The 22,847-nt window shown below is 39.3% G+C and overlaps 1 protein-coding gene across 5 annotated transcripts in view; it reads left to right on the top strand.

Annotated features, from left to right (window-relative positions):
* The window catches only part of FN1 (fibronectin 1), a 74,365-nt gene extending 56,540 nt beyond the window's left edge, over positions 1–17,825 (top strand). For 3 of the 5 annotated variants that reach the window (XM_004376291.3, XM_004376289.3, XM_023731272.1), the window contains 12 exons: positions 1,528–1,615; positions 2,505–2,681; positions 3,818–3,907; positions 4,165–4,344; positions 5,509–5,598; positions 6,564–7,030; positions 7,984–8,122; positions 10,367–10,531; positions 12,845–12,970; positions 13,502–13,608; positions 16,402–16,512; positions 17,060–17,825. In XM_004376291.3, coding sequence (XP_004376348.1) covers positions 1,528–1,615; positions 2,505–2,681; positions 3,818–3,907; positions 4,165–4,344; positions 5,509–5,598; positions 6,564–7,030; positions 7,984–8,122; positions 10,367–10,531; positions 12,845–12,970; positions 13,502–13,608; positions 16,402–16,512; positions 17,060–17,131 — 1,812 coding nt within the window. In that variant the 3' untranslated portion in view covers positions 17,132–17,825. The remainder of the gene's footprint in view (positions 1–1,527; positions 1,616–2,504; positions 2,682–3,817; positions 3,908–4,164; positions 4,345–5,508; positions 5,599–6,563; positions 7,031–7,983; positions 8,123–10,366; positions 10,532–12,844; positions 12,971–13,501; positions 13,609–16,401; positions 16,513–17,059) is intronic. The other 2 variants (XM_023731271.1, XM_023731273.1) reach the window with 1 other exon arrangement.
* Positions 17,826–22,847: the final 5,022 nt, after the last annotated feature.

Here is a 22,847-nt window from a genome sequence, read left to right as displayed (position 1 = left end):
TGATCCCAAGTACAACAGAACAAAAAGTTGCCTGATCTGTGCCATCTTCACAATTGTTGGTATGCTCAAGTCTATTGTTGTGGCCACTGTGTATTTTGAGTGCCTTCCAACCTAGGGGCACATCTTCCAGCACTGTATCAGAAAATATTCTGTTGTGATCCATTGGGTTTTCATTGACTGATTTTCAGATGTAGACCACCAAGCCTTTCTTCTTAGCCTGTCTTAGTTTGAAAGCTCTGCTGAAACCTGTCCACCATGGATGACCTGCTGGGATTTGAAATACCATTGCCATAGCTTCCAGTATTGTAGCAACATGCAAGGCACCACAGTACAACATACTGACAAATGGGTGGTGGTACACAGTCCGTAACGTAGTGGAAATACAGAAAAATCTGCAAAAGCTGGAACCTGTGTAAGGCGGAAACTTGTCAGAGAAGGAAAACTAAAATACTAGTGAGAAAATATTTTTTACTGAGAGAGCAATAGAAAAGTATAAGGCTTCACCCTGTCAAAGGCTGAAAACTTGAGAGACCTGGAAAAACACTGAGTTCCAGTTCTCACAGTTTCCACTGTATAATGTCACAATAAATCTAATTGTGTTCTCCTCCTCTACGATCAAAAGAATTCCACAGTATGTTTATATCAAGTAGAATTCCTTTTTGTAGACTTAAGGTTTTCCAGATGACCCTCAGGGACAGAATTTTATAAATAGTTTTGGATTTTACACAGCTCTTTTTTTCGACACATTCTGCTTGTTTCAAAAGGTTGTGTCAGGAGAGAGTCAATTTACATATCCATAGGCTGAATGCATCAGTCCACTTTAGTTATGCATTTTCTGAGCTCTGTTAGCTCTGAAAGGAGTATTCTTCAGTTTCTACCAAACCACCTTGACCCTACACTCATTAAAACATTTTTAATCCGTGTAGATGTGCATGCAGAAAGTTAGCCAGGAACCTAGGGGATTGATGTACTTCTTAACATAAGGTCAATTCTGGGAGAAACTACAGAGAGTTCAAGGATAAACTAAAGCATTCTCTTTGTCTCTCTATGATCAGAAAAATTCATGATTTACACCAGTCAGATCATAAAAGTAGGCTAATACCATTTTATTATTCATCACCTTAATATAACTATGTAAGCTATGGCTTACTTTGGCTTAATTCCTAAGAATATAATTTTTTAAATTCATTTAATTTAAGCAGTAGAGAAGTGAGATTAATCCAGGTGTTCACAGTGTTTTGCTAATTTTTCCCCTTTTTTTATAAACACTGCTTTTATCTAGGAGCCCAGGTGGTGCAGTGGTTAAGAGCTATAGCTGCTAACCAAAAGGTCAGCAGTTCAAATCCACCAGTGGCTCCTTGGAAACCCTATGGGGCAGTTCTACTCTGTCCTATGTCTCTACTATGAGTTGGAAACAACTCGACAGCAACAGGCTTGGTTTGATTTTCGCTTTTGTCTAATGCCATAGTGAAAATCCCCGTGCTTCAGAAGATCACTTGCTAAAGTTTACCTTGCCCTTATTTCTAGGTGGCCACCAAATATGAAGTAAGCGTTTATGCTCTTAAGGACTCTCTGACAAGCAGACCAGCTCAGGGAGTCGTCACTACTCTGGAGAGTATGTAATCAAACTTTTCATATTGATAAACCTCTATATAAACAAAAGTCAAAGAATGGTAAATGATTTTCTAGCTCATTAAGTTAACAGTTGAATGATTGGAAATTGGCTTGATCACCCATCATTTTGACTTACTATTGCTACCATTTATGCCCTTCCAGAAAGTGGTCTACTGGCATGTAAAAGGGAATCCCTTTGTAATGTTACAATGCAGGTGTTAAGAACTAAGACTAACACCCAGTTAATGCTCTCCCTTTGTGACTTTGTTTTCATAAAATTAAGTTTGGGAAGGACACACTGGCTTCTACTATGTCTTAAAAATGCAATAAGTATTGGAGCAAATCGGGCCCAGGTTCTAGTTTTCTGCCATATATATGCCACTATATGTTCTTTAAGAAGTCATGTAAAGTATCCAAGTTTCCTCATCTATAAAATAGGGATGATGTTACACCTGTCGAGAGAAAAGATATGAAGCCATATATAAAGGAAAAACACTATCAAGGCAATATACAAATACTATTGTTGGCTGGCCATAGTATTGTAACTCCTACCACACGTATTTTTACATTATGATAAATTGATAATTTTGTGTTAGCACTTACTGAGCTATCAGTAGGCACCATGGAGCCAGGCCTGGGAACCACTGGTAATACCTGTAAAGGTTTTCGGTTCTTCAGGAAAAAAGGCATGATAGGGGAATATTTTTCTATTTCCTAATTACTGCTGACCTTTCTCTCTGGATGCCGCAGGAGAAAATCTACACATTATTAGACACATGTTTTCTGCAGTGTGTGTATTTGGTGTATAATAAGGAAATGTTTTATAATACCAGACCCTCACATCTAGGAGTTAAGCAGGCACTAACCCAATTGGCTCTGATCCTGTGCAGACGTCAGCCCTCCAAGACGGGCCCGTGTGACGGATGCAACTGAGACCACCATCACCATTAGCTGGCGAACCAAGACTGAGACGATCACCGGCTTCCAAGTCAATGCCATCCCAGCCAATGGGCAGACCCCGATTCAGAGAACCATCAAGCCAGACGTCAGAAGCTATACCATCACAGGTTAGGGGACTCACTGCACTGACATTTGGTAACCACTACCACAGTGCAAACTAGTTTATTCATTACTGAACCACTTAAGCTGACTGACTAAATATACTTTTAATTTTTATAATTATCCATTTATAGTTTTGGAAAAGATATTTCCATGCATTACCAAAAAACCCCATTGCCGTTGAGTCAATTCCGACTCAAAGCGACCCTATAGGACAGAGTAGAGCTGCCCCATGGGGTTCCTAAGGCTGTAAATCTTTACGGAAGCAGACTGCCACATCTTTCTCCTGTGGAGCAGCTGGTGAGTTCGAACCACTGACCTTTCCATTTGCAGCCGAGCTGTTAACCACTGTGCCACCTCAGAAATAGTTTTGTCCTTTGAATGCCTGATTTCAGCTAATAGTTGTCAGAGAAACAGCACAGGCTTCGTTTATCAATTGACTCAATCGTGCCTTTTCTTATACGAAAAAATTGTTAACATAATGCTTAAAACCAAAAGAAACTAAACAGCAGTATATAGTTCTTAGCATCAGCATAAAACCAAAAACCCACTGCCACTGAGTCGATTCTGACTCATAGCGACCCTACGGGACAGAGTAGAACTACCTCATAGGGTTTCCAACAAGGGGCTAGTGGACTCGTACTGCCAGCCTTTTTTTGGTTAGCAGCCATAGCTCTTAACCACTATGCCATCAGGGCTCCAAGAAGCATAATTAAATTAAAAAGAACAAACACCACCTCTTAATAGAGATCAAAGTTGTAGTCAGAAAATGTTCACTCTTCAGGTCAATTTAGGTCTTTTTGAGCTTTAAAATTCTGATGCCATGTACCAACCACTGAGTATCTGATTACCTTAAGAGAAAACCCCCTCAACAGCTGTTTGCCCCACATGCTCCAGGAGGGCAACTTATAACAGAAAATTTTCTATATTTTAACATTTATTATTTAGCCAGTGTCTTTGTCCTCACGGGTGATTCTCTTTTGAGATGGTTTCTCATTAACACTTCACACCCATACCACATTCTAATTTATTGTTCAAATGTGGACCACTTACGTGGTAGAGGGACCACGAAAATTGCAAGTGATTTTGAAAATTGTCCTAGTCAAACAAGAACAGATAAAAACTCTCTCTTCTCAAACTCCAGGTCTGCAACCAGGCACTGACTACAAGATCCACCTGTACACCCTGAACGACAATGCCCGGAGCTCACCTGTGATCATCGATGCCTCCACTGGTAACTGCACTTTCTACTTAAGAAATAAATGCCATTGACATCTCTGATCAGTCATGTGAACTCGGGAAACAAATGTGAAGCTGATATTTTTATATTGTAGATCACAGTGTATCATTTCTTCCGTTCACGGAAATCTCAGATCCTCTCAAGTCTGTTATAAGGGCTGGGAGAAGAGAGTGGGAGTAACTTTAGCTTTCTTCGTTATCCATTTTTTTAGAAACTTAATTTTGCTCTTTTTTTTTTTTTTTTTTTTAAAGCTATTGATGCACCATCCAACTTGCATTTCCTGGCCACCACGCCCAACTCTCTGCTGGTGTCATGGCAGCCACCTCGTGCCAGGATTACTGGCTACATCATCAAGTATGAGAAGCCTGGATCCCCCTCGAGAGAAGTGGTCCCTCGGCCTCGCCCTGGTGTCACAGAGGCTACTATTACTGGTATTGCTGCTTCCTTGCTGCCATTTTCTTCCTCACGCCCTAGAACGCATGATGTCTTTAGCAACTCCAACTGTGTCTTTCATGCTATATCATGAGAACAAGAGGCCCTATTTCTGAGAACTTCAAAAAGCATGCTCTGTCTAGGAGCTATAGGATTCAATGCATCTCAAAAGGAATGCATCTATGAAAATACAATCATTTCAATACGGACATAATGGCTTAACTAGACTTGTTTGTTGTAAGCTTGCCCCTTTATATACCTGTTGGTTCAGTCTTGGAATAAGGCACTTTTAAAACCAACTAGCTAGGTAATTGTGATCCTGTCATCACTCTTAGCTCCCTATAGATCTGGTAATCGTGCAGAACTTGTTAGAGTGCCACTTGCCATTGCCTTCATTATCCAGTGTCACAGAATAGGCCTTAAGGCAAAGTAATCCAAATCACCCATATTGGAGAGACTGCCTGTAATGGGGAATAAGAGTTGTTCAGTTATCTTATTTCACTCCCGTGGGAAAGACTATAGGTCCCTGACATTATTTTTGTGCAAGAGATTAAAACTTTAAACTGTGTCTAGGTATCATCTTGACTTTAAAATCCCTGTAGAACACATAGATACCAGAAGGACATGTTGCTTTTTCAGTAATTTTGGGGCTAGGGAAATAGAACCAGACATGGTAACAGCTGAGTTGGATACTTCCTACCATGACCGTACAGAGATGGGCCACTCTCTCCTGCACAGCCACGTACCTTTAGTTTGACTTTTCATTGATCCTACCCTTGAAGGGGTGTCTGCTGATTAGGCCTAAGAAGATTCATGTATACAATCTGCGCTGATCTCTCCCAAATGTGTATTTCACTGGAGGTGTACAGTGCTGATAAATTTTCAGGAACTCAAAAAGGCCAGTAAGACCACATGTTAAATGAATACCAACAAAAAATTAGCATAAAAGTGTTTATCTGGATGTCAGATTTGAAAGTAAGATAATTAATTTGCTAAGTAGCCATCATATGCAGATGACATATGTCAATTTTAACCTCAAAAGGCCCATGGCCAGTTGGAGAAGGACTCTCTGCTCCTCAGGAGCCGCTGCTGAGGAGACTGACTTTCACTCAATGAGCTGAGTCCAAGGACATACATAACACAGCAGCTCTGTTCTTCCACAGGTCTGGAGCCAGGAACCGAGTACACAATCTACGTCATTGCCCTGAAGAACAACCAGAAGAGCGAGCCACTGATCGGAAGGAAGAAGACAGGTAAAAGGGTAACCTCCCTCCTGGTTAACAGGGGGAAAGGCAAGACAAGACTAATTTCAAATGATCAAGTTGGCAGTGTGAAAAGCTTCTTAATGTTTTAATGCATTTCTCATGGAATTTTTTTTCTAACAGCGTAAGATATGTATTATATTCTTTGGTAACAGACTCAGCAGAGTTTGGATTTATTTTTTTCTTTACTACAGCCAGTTACTGTAAAGCCTTGTCAGTCACCTTTTAAAAATTCAAACCAGATACTAAAATGAAAAAAAAAAATTGCTATAGTTGCTACTCTTCTATACCTTCTAGTGAATTTAAATTAAAAATAAATAAGTAAGTAGGTAGAGAAATCCTTCCCATTTGTCTTTATTCATTATTTGGTTTCTGAAACTTAGAACTAAATAACATCTTATCCTTTCATCCAGTTTCACCCTAATTTTAAGGAAATGCTGTACTTATGCTGATAGGAAAATTTAAAAAGTAAACATTGTTTTGTTTTGTTTTGTTTTTTTTCCTGTTTTTGACCATTTGAAACCATGCAAAACTGTTGAGCCAAGTCTCCGGAATTCTCATAATTCAGATACTGATACGCTTAGTCTAAGATTCTAGTTCTTACCACTTGCTTCTCAAATGAAAAAAAAGGTAAAAGAAAGGCTGCGAACTTCAGTTTTGTTAGGTTTATTTGGGCAAAGGCAGCTTCTGTGGGGCTCAGTGCTTCAAAGCTTTTTGTGTATGATAAATTCATACTAACACTTCTTTTCTCTCTAAACTATGAAGAAACCTTTGAGAAAAATCATAAAGATTTCTTTCAGGAGAAAAAGTGTTTTGTAATCTGAGAACTGCTAATTTGCCACGGGCTTTGATCAAATTGATAAACAGTTGTTGTTGCTTGAACTGATAATGATGAATGCTGCTACTTTGGGGAGCTTAATGCGCTTTGCTTTTTGGCTCTAACCTTTCTTGGCTAGATGAGCTTCCCCAACTGGTAACCCTTCCGCACCCCAATCGTCATGGACCAGAGATCTTGGATGTTCCCTCCACAGTTCAAAAGACCCCTTTCATCACCAATCCTGGGTATGACAATGGAAATGGTATTCAGCTTCCTGGCACTTCCGGTCAGCAGCCTAGTGTTGGGCAACAAATGATCTTTGAGGAGCATGGTTTTAGGCGGACCACACCGCCCACAACGGCCACCCCTGTGAGGCACAGGCCAAGACCATACCCGCCGAATGTAGATGAGGAGATCCAAAGTGGTCACGTTCCCAGGGGGGATGTAGACCATCCCCTCTTCCCTCACATTCTGGGACTCAATCCAAATGCCTCTACAGGACAAGAAGCTCTCTCTCAGACAACCATCTCTTGGACACCATTCCAGGAAAGTTCTGAGTATATCATTTCATGTCATCCAGTTGGCATTGATGAAGAACCCTTACAGGTAACTGCTTTTTCTCTTTACTTCTGAAGAAAGGGGTAGGCTGGTTAGCTGATGTGACCAGAACACTAATGAAAAGCATTTACACCTCTTAGAAAGGTGGCATGTTTAAGCTTTGATTTTTTTTTTTTGTTGTTGTTTAAATTTAATCTCAATATGATTCTACTTTGAGGGATGCACCAGAGGGTGTCATTAGCTTCCATTTAGTAGAGAGAATGAAGCCATTTGTATTATTTGTACACATTTGAGGCTCCTTAATGATATGGACAAAGGGGCAATGCAAGAGAAGACAGAGAAATAGTCTGTCTGACTTTACATTCGTGTGCAAAAGGCTAAAACGCCATCCTGATAGCTTACCCTTGAATAATTCGTTATATATATTTAAGGAAAAAGAAGGTGTGTTGGAGCTGTGTGTATCAGCTGTTTAGTGATTGATTCTCTAACCAAAGCTTGTCATCTTTAATTTGTCTTGCCAGTATCAGTTTTTATTGTGTTCTTATTTTAGAAAGTGACAGAATTTTTGAAACTCTGATGACACTATGGGAGATTTACAAGTTTGGAAATATGAGTTTGAGGATTTGCCAAAGTGTTGGGGTCTGAAGCCCCCATGTATAGTATGAATATATCTCCCATTTAATGCAGTGTCTACATTTAATGTGAAGGGGACATAGCCAGGGTTTCCAGTGGGTTTCATTGATCCATTACTGCAGTAGGATAAAGAGGAGGTCTCCTGGTAACTGTGGAGCACCTAGTTACCAGCAAAATCTGGCAGATAGAGATGACGGCCCATACCCTCATTCCATTTCTCTTCTCATCTAGTTGGAACTCCTATGCCCTCATTGTTTTTCTTTGCTTTGTTTACATATTGAGGGTTATTGATAAGAGAATAGGGGATCTCATATCTATTCCTCATGATAATGCTTTCTCCTCCACCTTGGATGTACCCATAATTGCAGTTCCGAGTTCCTGGAACTTCCGCTAGTGCCACCCTGACGGGCCTTACCAGAGGGGCCACCTACAACATCATAGTGGAGGCAATAAAAGACCAGAAGAGGCACAAGGTTCGGGAGGAGGTTGTTACCGTGGGCAATTCTGGTATGTGAACACCTGTGCTATTCAGCCCCAGGCTCCCCTCTGGACCACACCAGAGATAGCTTTTCCTACCGACTGTTCCTTTGTTGCTGTTGTCTTTTAACTCTGGGAAATAATTCTACACATAAACATGAAGTAAATGAGCAACTTTAAATTCTATTATTTTTCTTTCATAGTATGCTAGGCCCTTTTCAAAATGCATAGATAAGTAGAATCTCAAATAGTTACACAATATTAGCCCTGGAAAGGACTCCAAATATTACTTAGTCCAATGCTCAGAGTTCCTGCTAGTGAGTATCTGAGTGGATATTGGGACACAATTCTCCTGATATCTTTTCCTAGATCCTCTCCATTTCAGGATACTGCTGTCCTCAAGGGTGATTTTTAAGAACCTGAGACTAATTAGCTGAGTAAAGGAAATTCCCCCATTGGCAGGCTTTAGGGACAGCTGGTTTTTGTTCCGACATAAAATGCTATCCATGTAGCCCATTTCTATCCAGAAAGCTCCCTTATTCCAGTATTATTTCAAGTCCCTCCCCGCCCTTGATTGTATAAGTCTAAAGCCTCGATAGAGGTTAAATGGTCATTGACTGTACTTTTTAGCACCTGGAAGTCCTTTTAAACCAGTAGTGTGTCACCAGGCTTTTCAATCTGGAGCAGCTAATGATTCACCAAGGAACATGAGTAGGGAATAATCAAAACCATGAATCCCAAATCTTCCAACTGGAGGATTTTCTATACCACATAAGCAGGGAGTATTAAATTCTGTCTCTGCCAAGAGACAGGCTTTATTCCTAGAGCTGGTTACTAAATTTCATCCTCCTCCCCATCTGATGGCCAACTGCTATTTTACAAGTATAAACGACTGTGACTTAGGCAGTTGAATATTTATTTGGAGCAGAGGGAGGAGGCCTTCATTTTTGTGCATGTTTGTATTACATGTATACCATAATGTTTATCTTTTGTCTTTTATGCTTTTACTAGCAGAAATGCCACATGAAAGAAATTTTTAAGAGCACAGAGGTCTTTTCCACATCTTTTTTTTAATTTTATTTTAATTACATCTCCCTAACTTCAGCCAGGGTGGAATTTTAACTCCTGGCTGTTTTTAGGATATTGAAACCCCTAGTAACAGTAGACGTTCCTTCCATTTCTCTTTCCAGCTCTCTGTTCCCAGCAGCCATATTCTGTATGCTGGCCAGGTTCTCTTTGAGACATTTCAGACTTCCGAGTTTCTCCAAAACACTACTTTCTTCCATGGTGGCACTTTTTAAAATATTAGGCACTTCAAATGTCTCTTGCTTTTGATTATTGCACTGTAAAAAGAAATATACACAGCTCAACTGGGATTTAAAGCACAGTAAGATAGTTTATTTTTTGTGGAGAATAACTTGAGCCATGCTTTGTTTGCACAGATTGTTTTAAAATAAGCTTTTCCAAAACAGAGAGCCAAGATCTTAAGTTAACATGAAGAGATTTCATTAATTATTTCTAAGTTATCCAAACTGTATGCTTCCTCTTATTTGGGATGGTTGACTGTATTGATAAAGTAAAGCAGTCCTACCATTATGGCAATGTATACAATCTAGGCTTTGTTGCACTATTATGCAAAAATAAATACATCAATGAAAGCAAAGATCACATTATGATGGCATACAAAAATGCAAAGATTTTTGCATTATCAGCAAAAGACAGCCTCTAATAGTTATTCTTAATTTAGTGAGTGCTTTCTAAGGGCTGGCACAGGACCAGTGCTTTGAATTCATGATCTCCTAAGATCCCTAAGGGGTATGAGTATCATTATTATTATATCTCCATATTACAAATAGGAAAAGTGAGGCAGAGAAATGTTAAATAACTACTCAAGATCGCTCAGGTACTGACAGAGGGGGCATGGCTACCCTTTGCATCCCACCAAAGTTCTTAACCGGTGTAAATTCCCTCAAGATCTGCTCTGTATTCTATAAAGTAGATTTACCAGAAATGATTATTTTTAAGAACTGATAGCAAAAATGAAAGATAGGCTTTCTTTTAAGATGCCTGCAGGCCAGGGTCTGCTGGTTTCATTTAAGTATTGTTTTTAGAGCAGCTGATGTATTGATGGAAGAGATGAATGTTTCTTAGTGCCAGTGGGATTTTTGGTTTAGATTAGGTGATTGTGTACCATAAATTAGTTTTCATCTGTATGGTCCAAAACTAACAATAAGATCTTTTTTTTTTTGCTTTGTCTTGCTTTTCTTCATATAGTCAACGAAGGCCTGAACCAACCCAAGGACAACTCGTGCTTCGACCCCTACACGGTTTCCCACTATGCCATTGGAGAGGAGTGGGAGCGCTTGTCTGATTCTGGCTTTAAGCTCTCGTGCCAGTGCTTGGGCTTTGGCAGTGGTCATTTCAGATGTGACTCCTCTAGTGAGTAGCTCACTTGGTCCATCCACTTGTCCATCCATCTCTTCCAGTTTCACGCATTTGCACTAATGTGCTGAGGAAGCATGTTTGGGCAGACACAGGCTCTTCCAAACATGAAGCAAACAATGGAATACTGTTTGACTCTGAGTAACGTTTGCATCATAGAAAAATGATGGGAAATTTTACTTGGTGAATATTGCTTTGTTTCAAGAGTCATATGCTGATATAGTGGAGCCCTGGTGGTCCAGTGGTTAAGAGCTCGGCTGTTAACCAAAAAGTCAGCAGTTGGAATCCACCAGCTGCTCCTTGGAAACCCTATGGGGCAGTTCTAGTCTGTCATATAGGTTCGCTATGAGTTGGAACTGACTCGACAGCAATGGGTTTTTTTGGTTTTATGCTGATATAAATTAATTTTAAAAAAATTTGTGGTATAATATAATTTTTGAATTTTTCTGTGAAAAGAAATTAATAAAGTCAAACTCTTAGGAGCCAGTTCTAATGAAGAGTATTAGAAACTCAAAGAAATCCCAAGTCTCTTTTAATCATTAATGTTGAGTAAGGTCTGAGGTGAACATTTATGCTCACACTCTGTCTCTTTCAACACAAACCAAACATATACATGTCATTATACATACCACACACATACATCACGTGCACACACAAACTCACACCCTGGACACTTGAATATTGCTAAGTAATGTAAAGGAGAGGGAACAGATAAACTACCTGTAGATAATTAAGAATCAACTTCAATTGAAAAATATTTCATTTCTAAATTATTAACAGATTTTAATTTAAAATGATTACAAGAATTACTTATTGTGCTTTGAGATATAGTACCAGAATTTATATACCTTTCATTTATGCTTCATTTTTAGGAATTCTGGTTATTATTGACAATTGGTCAATTTTTGCAGGTGTTAAATATTATGCTTTATAAACAAGCCTCCTATAGACGTATCTGGAAATCATATTCTGAGGAAATAAAAGATAATAGATTTATTTATTAAGATTTTCAAAGTATTTTACTTAACTCGTATACGTGATATAATTTAACCCAGACTGAACTTAGGGTTAAAATGTAGACAGCTCTGCTTGGCCAAATGCAAATGGAAAGGCAGAGTAGAGTGTCATATCCTGTTTAGGACCTGGAAGTTTTAAGATTTGGCATCAACTAGGTGATTTTTGATGAGCCCTGGTGGCACAGTGGTTAAAGTGTTTGACTGTTAATCAAAAGTCGGCGGCTTGAACCCACCAGCCACTCCGTGGAAGAAAGATGTAGCGGTCTGCTTCCGTGAAGATTTACGGCCTTGGAAGCCCTATGGGGCAGTTCTACTCTGTCCTTTGGGGTCCCTATGAGTTGGAATCAACTTAATGGCAGTGGGTTGGGTGTTTTTTTTTTTTTTTTTTTTAGGTGATTTTTAATTTCTGAAACTGAACTACTTTAAGTTTGTATAAGATTTACCTATATAAGATTTAGGTGCAATTGTCAAGCAGGGCTATAAGTTATGTAAGTGATTCTTTGGTTTACCTTACATATTCTTTGGTCAGATGTCATAATTGTCTAATACCTTTATTAAAATCGAAGCAACGGTTGAGATGTTGATAAAATGGAAAAAATAGTACATTGTGTTATACAAACTTATCAAGTGTGTTTTGTTTTAGTACAAGCCTGGGAGATTAAAAGTCATCTTAATTATGTATACCAGTTAAGGATACATAACTGTCACTTTCAAGATATTCCTCAGAACCAGTCTTTTATTTGTAGGGATAATGACCATTGATTTATCATTTTGTTTGTTTTTGTTTTCCTTTGTTAGACAGATTTATTCTTTTTTCCTCCATTTACATGAAACAGATTGTGGCATGTTGAAACCAGCTGATCTTTCTTTCATAATTAATTGAACTACTTTGTATTCAAGGTCTTTGTAAATCCAAAAAGTGGTTTTTCATCTATGGTCTATTCCTAAGAGACTACTCCCATCCTACTTAGTTTTCCAAAATTTGAAACCTCAGTTTTCCAAAATTTTAAACCTCAACAGTAAGAATTCAAATGAAGATCATTGACTATTCTTTGGTCACCTGAAACTGTATAAAATTGTATCTTAAAATGTCCTAGGAAATGGTAAATGGTAAAAATAATATTTTAAAATCCAAACAATATAGTGGTTAGTCATAGGGCTTACAATCTTTAATTTTACTTGTCCCTCCTTCCAGATACATGGTATCTAACATCCCAAGACACATCCCAGGGCACTCAGTCTTGTGAGTCAGAACACACAAATAACCCTGCCTCTAATTCTCCCCACCACACAGAATGGTGCCATGACAATGGTGTGAACTATAAGATTGGAGAGAAGTGGGATCGTCAAGGGGAAAATGGCCAGATGATGAGCTGTACATGTCTTGGAAATGGAAAAGGAGAATTCAAGTGTGATCCTCGTACGTTGTCACAGATCATTTTTATTGCCTTATTACACATCCCCTTTCTTGTTACTGGGCTGTAACTCACGTTCACAGAAATGATTGGAGACTTTAGGTCTCCTTGAGGAGTGAACAGTGGGTTTGTTAATCTTTTGATTTGGAAAAGCGGAGACAAGCTTCAAAAATGAGGCATGATTTAATGTTATTACAGGGCACTTTAGCACTTTTCCGATAGAGCACTTTGACCATTAGCTGCAGTGAAATGTTACAAGGAAGCTTTACTGGTCTTTAGATTCAACTTTCAAAATGTGAAAGATGAGCTCCATCTTCCCATTGAACCCCTTCCAGGGTCTTAGATGTCATTTTTGGAAATGCCGCCCTCAGATCTATGAGCAGTACCTCTCTTATAGATGATTCACATAAACACGCGGGAGGGATGTGGGCTGGGATGATACACATTCAGGGCAGAAACAGAATCTACCCCTTTAGAGTGGTCAGGTCTGTACTATTGTTCTCAGTCTTACGCTTCTGACTTGTGCCTACATGTAGATGAGGCAACGTGTTACGATGATGGGAAGACGTACCATGTCGGGGAACAGTGGCAGAAGGAATATCTTGGTGCCATTTGCTCCTGCACATGTTTCGGAGGCCAGCGGGTAAGACCAGGCACACGGTTCCCTGTGATTTAGATAAGGAAAAGGGGGAAGCTCCTATTCTGATGATTGAAGAGTTAGGATGCTTACGTGCTATCTACAAGGTGTGACAGTGCTTCTTATAAAATGTCGAAATACCTCATTTCCTGTTGGCACATAGTTGCCCCCATAAGACTCCTGTACCCCTCCCTGGTCCTCCCTGTCCCTGACTGCCTCAGACCCTCCCCAGGCCTACTACTCTCAGGCCATCCCCATGCTTCAGCAACTAAAGTGCTAAATGCTGTGCAGCACTAGGCCTCCAGCTCCATTTTGGTGGACCAGTGCCCTGTGGCACTGTTGTTAAATATTTTGAATAGCACCTTGGATCTAAGAAAATACCACTTCTTTGTACCCTCTCTCAATTAAAAAACAGGGTCCTGCTATAGGACTATTGGAGTCCCTGCGTGGTGCAAATGGTTAATGCACTCAGCTGCTAAGTGAAAAGTTGGAGGTTTGAGTCCATCCAAGGCACCTCGAAAAAAAAAGGCCTGGTGATCTATTTCTGAAAAATAAGCCATCGAAAACCCTATGGAACACAGTTCTACTCTGACACACAAGGGGTTGCCATGAGTTGGAATTGACTCGATGGCAACTAGTTAAGAGGACTAGCATGGTGCTAAGTAATATGGGACAAACCGAGTAAGTGAGAAATTATTCTGGCCCTTGATGTAGCCAGAGGCACTAAAGTAGCATACGTCGCACACTTAAGCTAATTAAGGTTCCTAGTGTGTCTGACAAATAACAGTTCCAAGCAGGCTGAAATTAGCAAGAAAGACTGCATGGAAAGGCAAAGCAGAAGCTGGCCAGAGTTTAATGGCTGAGGTTTGGTTGGGAAAGGGAAGGAATCAGGGCAGTGCAGCTAAGAGGCCAGAGTACACATACCTTGTGAAATAGGAAGGAGCTGGCACTCATGGGCTCCAGTGAGCCAACCCTCTTGACTGGAATCTTGTGGTGAGATATTAGATGGGGAGAAGTGGATTATGTTGGGCCCTGGAAGTCCTTTATTTAAGCCAATGCTTTTCAGCCATTTCTAATCTGAGTTCTCCTTCCATAAAACAAAAAAATGCTATGCCTTCCTCTAATATTACTTGAAATATAAAAACAAAATGACTCTTGTAACTCAAATGAAAGCAACAGAACATAACAGTCCTTTGTTTTCAGCGAAGACTTACCTTCGCCAATATCTTCCCAAATTATGACACATGAGGAACATGCTCCCCACCTCAGGGGGAGATTCCCTGGTTGATGCATTTGGCATTAGGCAATTACAGGTACCCAAGAAGAAAAGAGGCATGATGCGAAATGGTCTTTAGGACGATTTATCAGGCACCAGGGGAAGGGTCTTCAAAGACCGGGCTGTGCTCCTACCTGAGAACCTGGACAGCCTGTGAAAATGTCTCTGATCTTGCTCCACCCCCAGATTGTGGTTAGGTGGGGAGGGAGGTGTGTCAGTGAGCCCATTCTGACTAGGGAGAAGGTGTAGAGTCAACCTCTCTTTCTCTCTCATTAACACTTAGAAAGACTGTGATTCTAGAATTCAAGTCACCTGTGCTAATGTGCTTGGTATAGAAACGTGATGGAAAGTGAGTTTATCAGGCTGTAGATTTTGGGTCACACCTCAGCATCTCCTCCTCATTATTTATATACACAAAGCCTTTCAGGAGTGATACTTAGTTTGTTCTTAAGTAAGGTGATAAATGCAACACAGGAGTGGGAACTGTTATGTTTTGGGATGAAAGTAAGATTCATTGATTTTGTAAGTACATATTTACTGGTGTTGTCTTAGAGATTATGGGGAATGTGCACTTACACGTCTGAAATATTTACATGACTATATAAGAAAGAAAGCGATTGTATTATATTTGGGGTTCTTCTGGTTGTAAGAGAAAAGGCCAACTCAAATTGGGCAAAAAAGAAAAAAAAAAAAGGCTCATAGAACTGTAAAGTCCCAAGATCTCCTGGCATCAAGTGTCTGGATTCCACCTGCTCCAGCAATGGCATCTGGGGTCTCTTGCTGTCTGATATGCCTTCCCTTATATTGGCTTCATCATCTAGCTGGCTCCCCACTGGTCGTGACAAAGATGACTTCCATTGGCTCCACACTTACCTCTTAACAGCTTAGGAGCAACAGTGGAAAAGAACATGTGTTCTAGCAAAAATTTCTACCAAAAAACCCAGCTGGGTCCCATTCCCATCTCCCATCCCATCTCTGGCCAGATGCAAGGCTACCATGTCACCAGCTGTGGAGTTTATCAAGGGAGTCACAGTGGTGCAGCAGAAAGAACATGGCCAGGAGTCAAGAAGCTGGTGGCAGCTCCATGTCTGCCAGCGGTTCACTGAGTGTCAGTTTCCTTGCCTGTACAATGAGGGTGTTTGTCCATTGTGATCTCAATTCCCTTTTAAATAGTATTCTATGAAAATCACTTGTGTCATTGAGTGCAGAAAGTGTATTGAGGAAGTTGGGGCTGGAATGAGCCTTAGCAAATGGGTGGGTTTGAAGAGGAAAGTAAGAGAGGATATTTCAGGAAAAAGGAAAAGCATAAATAGAGAGAGGCAGTTATAAGATAAAGGTAATAAGCCAAAATGTATTCTAAGAGCTGTAAATGGATAAAAGCATCATCAAAACTTCCTTAGTGATTAATTGCTTATATTTTTGCCATTGTATAAAGCTGAAATTCTTCTTTAATTCAAGCACTAAATTTTGATGTCCTCAGCTTATCATAAACCCAATTTAATTCCATGCTTCTGCTCTCTCAGGGCTGGCGCTGTGACAACTGTCGCAGACCTGGGGCTGAAGCTGGCCCTGATGGCTCCACCGGCCACTCCTACAACCAGTATTCTCAGAGATACCATCAGAGAATAAACTCTGTAAGTACATTTGGATCATAACTGTTTCTCCTCTAAACGCAGTTAGGTACACTGTAGGGGGTCTCTTTCTGTAGGTACCTTCCTTCTGAATGAGCCAAATTTTTTTTTAAATTATGCAAATGGCTTAAGAGTGGAATATTACATCCTACAACATAATTTAAGTTATAATTTCTTAAAGTCTTGAACATCTTCTACTGCCCAGTATATTGCTAGGTTCTTGCAGCTAGAAAGAAATATTCTCCTACCTATAAGTTATTGCTGGAGTCCCAGAGTGGAGTAAACGCTTAAGCGCTTTACTACTAGTCAAAAGGTTGATGGTTTGAACCCACTCAGAGGAGCCTCGGAAGACAAGCCTGGCAGTCTGCTTCTGAAAGATCATAGCCTTGAAAACCCTATGGAGCAGTTTCCCTCTGCACACACAGGGTCATCACAAGTCAACATCAACTAGATGGCAACATCACAAGTTATTGTCACTGAGGCCCCCCGTTTTTTTCCATACACTTTACAGTATTTGTCACTAATTTGTTTTCTTCTCTCATTTTAACAGAATGTCAATTGCCCAATTGAGTGCTTCATGCCTTTAGATGTACAGGCTGACAGAGACGATTCCCGAGAGTAATGTTTCCAACCCAGAGGAACAAGCTTGTCTCTCTGCCAAGATCCACCCAAACTGGAGTGATGTTAGCAGACCCCATCTTAGAGTGTTTGCTTCTTTCTTAAGCCCTTTGCTCTGGAGTAACTTCTCCAGCTTCAGCTCAACTCACAGCTTCTCCAAGCATCACCCTGGGAGTGTTTCGAGACTTTTCTCATAAACGAGGGCAGGATGTTGCCTGTTCTGCTCCAAAGCATTTGACACTACTCAGTATTTTCAGTGAAATGATTCTAACTTGTGATTTGGTTTGGGATCAATAGGCAAGCATAGGCAGCCAATCAAGATGCAAGATGTATTGAAAGGATATTACCAAAATGTTAAGTAGGAAAGTTACCTAAACACTTCTGCTTTCACTTAACTGTCTGGCCCACAATACTGTAGGAATGGCATGTCCTTGTTACTGTGATATTTAAAACATGCACAGTACTCATTTTTCCCAAATGATTCTAGTAATTGCCTAGAATTATCTTTTCTCTTACCTGTTATTTATCAATTTTTCCCAGTATTTTTATATGGAAAAAATTGTATTGAAGACACTTAGTATGCAGTTGATAAGAGGAATTTGGTATAATTATGGTTGGTGATTATTTTTTTATACTGTACGTGCCAAAGCTTTACTACTGTGGAAAGACAACTGTTTTAATAAAAGATTTACATTCCACAACTTCAAGGTCATGGATTGTATTTTATATTAGAAAATTTGGGAAAAAAATAATCATTTTCAGGAATGTTCTTTTTCTTCTCAAATCAGCAAACATTTGAAAACCTATGATGTGCAAGTCTCTCTAATTCTTGGTGATTTAAATACCAGATTTTCTAAGTCTGTTGTTACCAGAAAACCACAGATTTTTGTCATTTCCTCAGTAATGGAGTTAGCTTTTATTTGCTGCTTTAACAGATTTAAGTGGACTCAAATATTAAACTTGCTAGTGAACTCTCTAGAAGTATAATCTAGTTGCTTTTTTCTATTATAATTCTTCCTGCCCTCCTTCCCTCTCTCACTCTTCCCTCTTTCTTTTTAAAATAAACATCTATTCAAAGAGATTACCTATAAAGAAAATAAAAAGATGACTGAGATGCTAAAACTACTTGATTGGTATAGTATTAGAGGAGTTTTAATTTAGGGAAACCCCTTGGTATAATAACCTCAGTCATCACTGCTCACTGAAAAGAGAATGTGACTCAGTACAAACCCACACTCCCTGAGACAAGAAATTCCACTAAGGACACATACAGGCTGGTGCCTCCAACTTCATATGTGAAGAGAGGGCCCAGGTAACTCAGTGAGAAAGACATGCCTCCACTCAATTTTGTTTACGCATCTTTATATTTTAAAATATAAGAAAGGAGTGGCTTTAGGTTGATGCCGACTATGCTTCAAACCAATTGTTTCACTACAAACCTAAAAATATTTTCCCTAAAAAAATATTTTCCCTAAAGTGCAGTTTAAATCTGGTTGGACTGTAGTAATTAAATGGATAGAAGTCCTTTTGATTACTTACACACTGAGATGTAAGAATCACAAACTCCACATTTAAGATTAAAAAAAAAAAATCCACCTTTTCCAGAATGTCTACTGGATTCCCAAAAGCAATATGTTAAACTTAAAAATTAAACTATTTCAATAGTGAGCCAGTAACTACATTTAAATAAACAGAATCCCAAAACAAATTAAAAGGCCATTTCTGTTTTGGTATCACAATGCAAGAATTTTTTTAAAAAAATTCTTTTTTACTGTTTCTCAGCAAAGTTGTTCATGAGAAAGAGTAAAGCATTTGTTTTTTTATGAGAAGCAAGTATTTCCAAGATACTTTACAGTTGTTTTTAGTGACTCATGCCACTGCTTTCTCTGAGAATTGTCTTAAGCAGGCCAGACAGAAAAGACATAATTAAAAGACCAAGTTAGATTTAGACAGGAAACTGTCAATTCAAGAAAAATCAGGTAAAGCTAGTAAATACTATCAAACTATGGAGCCCTGGTGGTGCGGTGATTAAGAGCTATGGCTGCTAACCAAAAAGGTCGGTTAGTTCGAATCCACCACTCACCCCTTGGAAACCCTACTCTGTCCTATAGGCTCACTATGAGTCGGAATCAGCTCGGCAGCAACAGGTTTGGTTTTCAGTTTAAAGTTTTACTTGCCTTGCCGCACTTGCCTCATAAAGAAATTTATTGTGGATTTATATTGTTTTCAGCCCTAATGACTTAAATGAATTATGCAAATTAGTCTGTATAATAATATCACTATACTCCTGTAAGGCATACTCTCTTTGAAGGTGAATAAAGAGATGATCAGGTGGCAATCACAAGTATAGGAAATGACTTTTCTATTTAATTATATTTCCACTGAAAATTCTATTTCATTTCTAGTTGTATGAAACTCAAACTGATTAAGAAACATCACATCAGCACATTTAAGTGCTGAAATAGCTTCCTATTCAGTAAGTTCCCATTACTGTGTTAGGGAAAGTGGCAGGCTACAATTAAAAAATCCCATTTTCAGGTGATACAATTCAACCATTTTTTTAAAAAAAAACAAAACCACTCTTGGAATGTCTCATGTTTGGGAACATTTAAAGATTACCATTAAGGCTGAGAAAGCAGAAGCACCAGGAAGATGACCTCGCACTGTCATGGGCTTCTCAGACTGAGAAAGCTCTTTTTAAACAGTATACAGCACTTAGAAGGAGTCCCTGGGTGGTGCAAAGAGTTATGATAAGCAGTCGACTACTAACCGAACGGTTGGCACTTCAAATCCACCCAGAAGCACTCAAAAGAAAGGCCTGGTGTTCTGCTTTTGAAAGGTTACAGTCTTGAAAACTCTATGGAGCAGTTTTGCTCTGACACATATAGGGTCGCCATGAATCAGAGTCGACTCTATGGCAACTGTTTTTTTTTTCTGGTATGGCACTTACATTTGAAATGTGAGCTGTTTTCACTATCCCGTTGTTCCACTCCATATACCAATTAAAACAGAAGAGTTAAATTTGAATTGCAAACAAAAACCTATATAAATTACAAGTGAAGAGAAGAAAATTCTGTAAGTAATTAAAGAGCAAGAGAAATGGTGCTTTAGCTGAAATCCCCAAATGGGAAATTCCTTTTTTAACATCCCTCAGTAGAGTCAGGCATTAGATAGTAAAGCATGTTTTACATTTCCTTGAATTCCTTTTTACGTATTCTTTAGAGATATGCAGGTTTTAACAATCCTAGGAGCCAAATTTATCTCTAAAATAGCTCTTGTGTGGAGCTCCCAAAGATGGAAATTAGCATCTTTTGGAGGCTTCATGAGGTAACAGCATGAGGCAATCATCATCACCCTGTACTCACTGGAGCTGGAAGATCCCCTCACCTGTCCCTCAGTCTGCCACTACAGCAGGGCTCCCCTCATGTAAAACACATCATAGAACACATTGAAAGCCAAGGATTCTCCCAGTGAGTTCTTTTCATCACAGTACTTTGGAAACCATCGTTTTGTTCCAGAAGGAAACGTTACCTTTGCCAGGAGACTGCTGGATAGGACTTTATAATGAAACCCGCTGATCTGTGTAATTCAGCATTAGTTGTTAGATGCTAAGCCAAACACTGGAAGCCATTTTTGACTAAAAATATGCTGTTTTGGTGGAGAAATTGGAAAACTCATGGACTGCCAGCGGGGATGTAAAATGGTGCATTTTACATTTTCACTGTGGAAAGCAGTCTGGCAGTTCCTCAAAATGATACATGTAGAGCTACCGTGTTGTTGTTGTTGTTGTTAGGTGACGTCAAGTCGGTTCCAACTCACAGCGACACTATGTACAACAGAACGAAACACTGCCTGGTCCTGTGGCATCCTCACAACTGTTGCTATGTTTGAGCCCATTGTTGCAGACACTGGGTCAATCCATCTCATTGAGGGTCTTCCTCTTTTTGTTGACCCTCTACTTTACCAAGCATGGTGTCCTTCTCCAGGGACTGATCCCTCCTGATATAACATGTCCAAAGTACATGACATGAAGTCTCGCCATTCTCCCATCCAAATAGCATTCTGGCTGTACTTCTTCCAAGATAGAATTGTTCATTCTTCTGGCAGTCCACAGTATATTCAATATTCTTTGTCAATACCATAATTCAAAGGCATCAATTCTTCTTGGTCTTCCTTATTCATTGTCCAGCTTTCACATGCGTATGAGACAACTGAAAATACTCTGGCTTGGGTCAGGCACACCTTAGTCCTCAAGGTGACATCTTTGCTTTTTAACACTTTAAAGAGGTCTTTTGCAGTAGATTTGCCTAGTGCAATATGTCATTTGATTTCTTGACTGCTGCTTCCATGGGTGTTGATTGTCGATGCAAGTAAAATGAAATCCTTGACAAAGTCAATCTTTTCTCCATTTATCATGATGTTGCTTATTGGTCCAGTTGTGAGGATTTTTCGTTTTCTTTATGTTGCGGTATAATCCATACTGAAGGCCATAGTCTTTGATCTTCATCAGTAAGTACTTCAATTCCTCTTCACTTTCAGCAAGCAAGGTTGTGTCATCTGCATATCGCAGGTAGTTAATGAAATGGCTTCGTCATAAGTCAATTCTGATGTAAGTTGAATACTTTTTTTTTTAGTTTTTATTATTGCCTTTTATTATCAGTATCTTTATAAATCCGAGCTTTGAACATCTACAAGTGAACATCTGAGAATATAACATCAGCAAATTACATGTTGCAACATCATATGTGGTACATATTATTAATGATAAAGTGTACAAAAAAAAGATAAAACCAGATGGTCATTAAATAACTCGAATACGTCTAAGTCGGGGACTACCTGTATAAGAAATGTCCACAATAGGCAAATCTATGGAGACAGCAAGTAGATTAGTAGTTGCCAGAGAGGGGTGAATAGGGAGTGACGCTAATAGATAAAGGGATTCTTTCTGGGTGATGAAAAAGTTCTGGAATTAGTAGTGATGGTTGTACAACTTTATGGATATACTAAAAACCACTGAACTGCACAGCTTAAAATGATTAAAATGGTAGGTTTATGTGTATTTCATTTCAACTAAAAAAAAAATGCCACTTTGCTTATAGAAGGTGTCTTTAATATCTTTTTGCTTATTGCTAAGAACTGAGGTGTAAAGAAAAAGAGGAGCTGAAAGATTGAAAGAACTCAGAAACATTTTGGTTACCAATTTGGAAACTGAAATAAAATCTTCCATAAACATATACTTACTACTTTTATAGTGATTTCCATACGTTAATCTTATTCTCTATAACTCCCATATCCCCATACACACAAAAACACTGTGAAAAGAAGTAGCACTTATTATCAACAGTGTGTATCATGTCCCAGGTGGGTTCTAAGTGCCCTGGCATATTTTATCATATTTACTCCTCACAGCAACCCTAAGAGGTGGTGGTATGGATTGAACTGTGTGCCCCCAAAAGATATGTTCAAGTCCTGACCCTTTCACCAGTGAATGTGACCTTGTTTGAGCAAACAGAGGTTTTCTTTCCAGATGTTACCAGTTAAATTAATAAAGCCACACCAGAGTAGGGTGAATCATTTTTATAAGAGGATTCATCTGTGAGAAAAGGAACACAAAGGACTGTTAGCAGCCACCAGAAACCAGGAGAGGCTGGAAGAGTTCCTCTCTCAAAGCCTGCAGGAGTCAACATGGTAAGATCCTGACTTGGACATCTAGCCTCCAG

The sequence above is a fragment of the Trichechus manatus genome, unplaced genomic scaffold (assembly GCF_000243295.1).
Source record: "Trichechus manatus latirostris isolate Lorelei unplaced genomic scaffold, TriManLat1.0 scaffold00041, whole genome shotgun sequence".
Classification (NCBI taxonomy): domain Eukaryota; kingdom Metazoa; phylum Chordata; class Mammalia; order Sirenia; family Trichechidae; genus Trichechus; species Trichechus manatus.
This window is presented reverse-complemented; position numbering and strand designations above follow the sequence as displayed.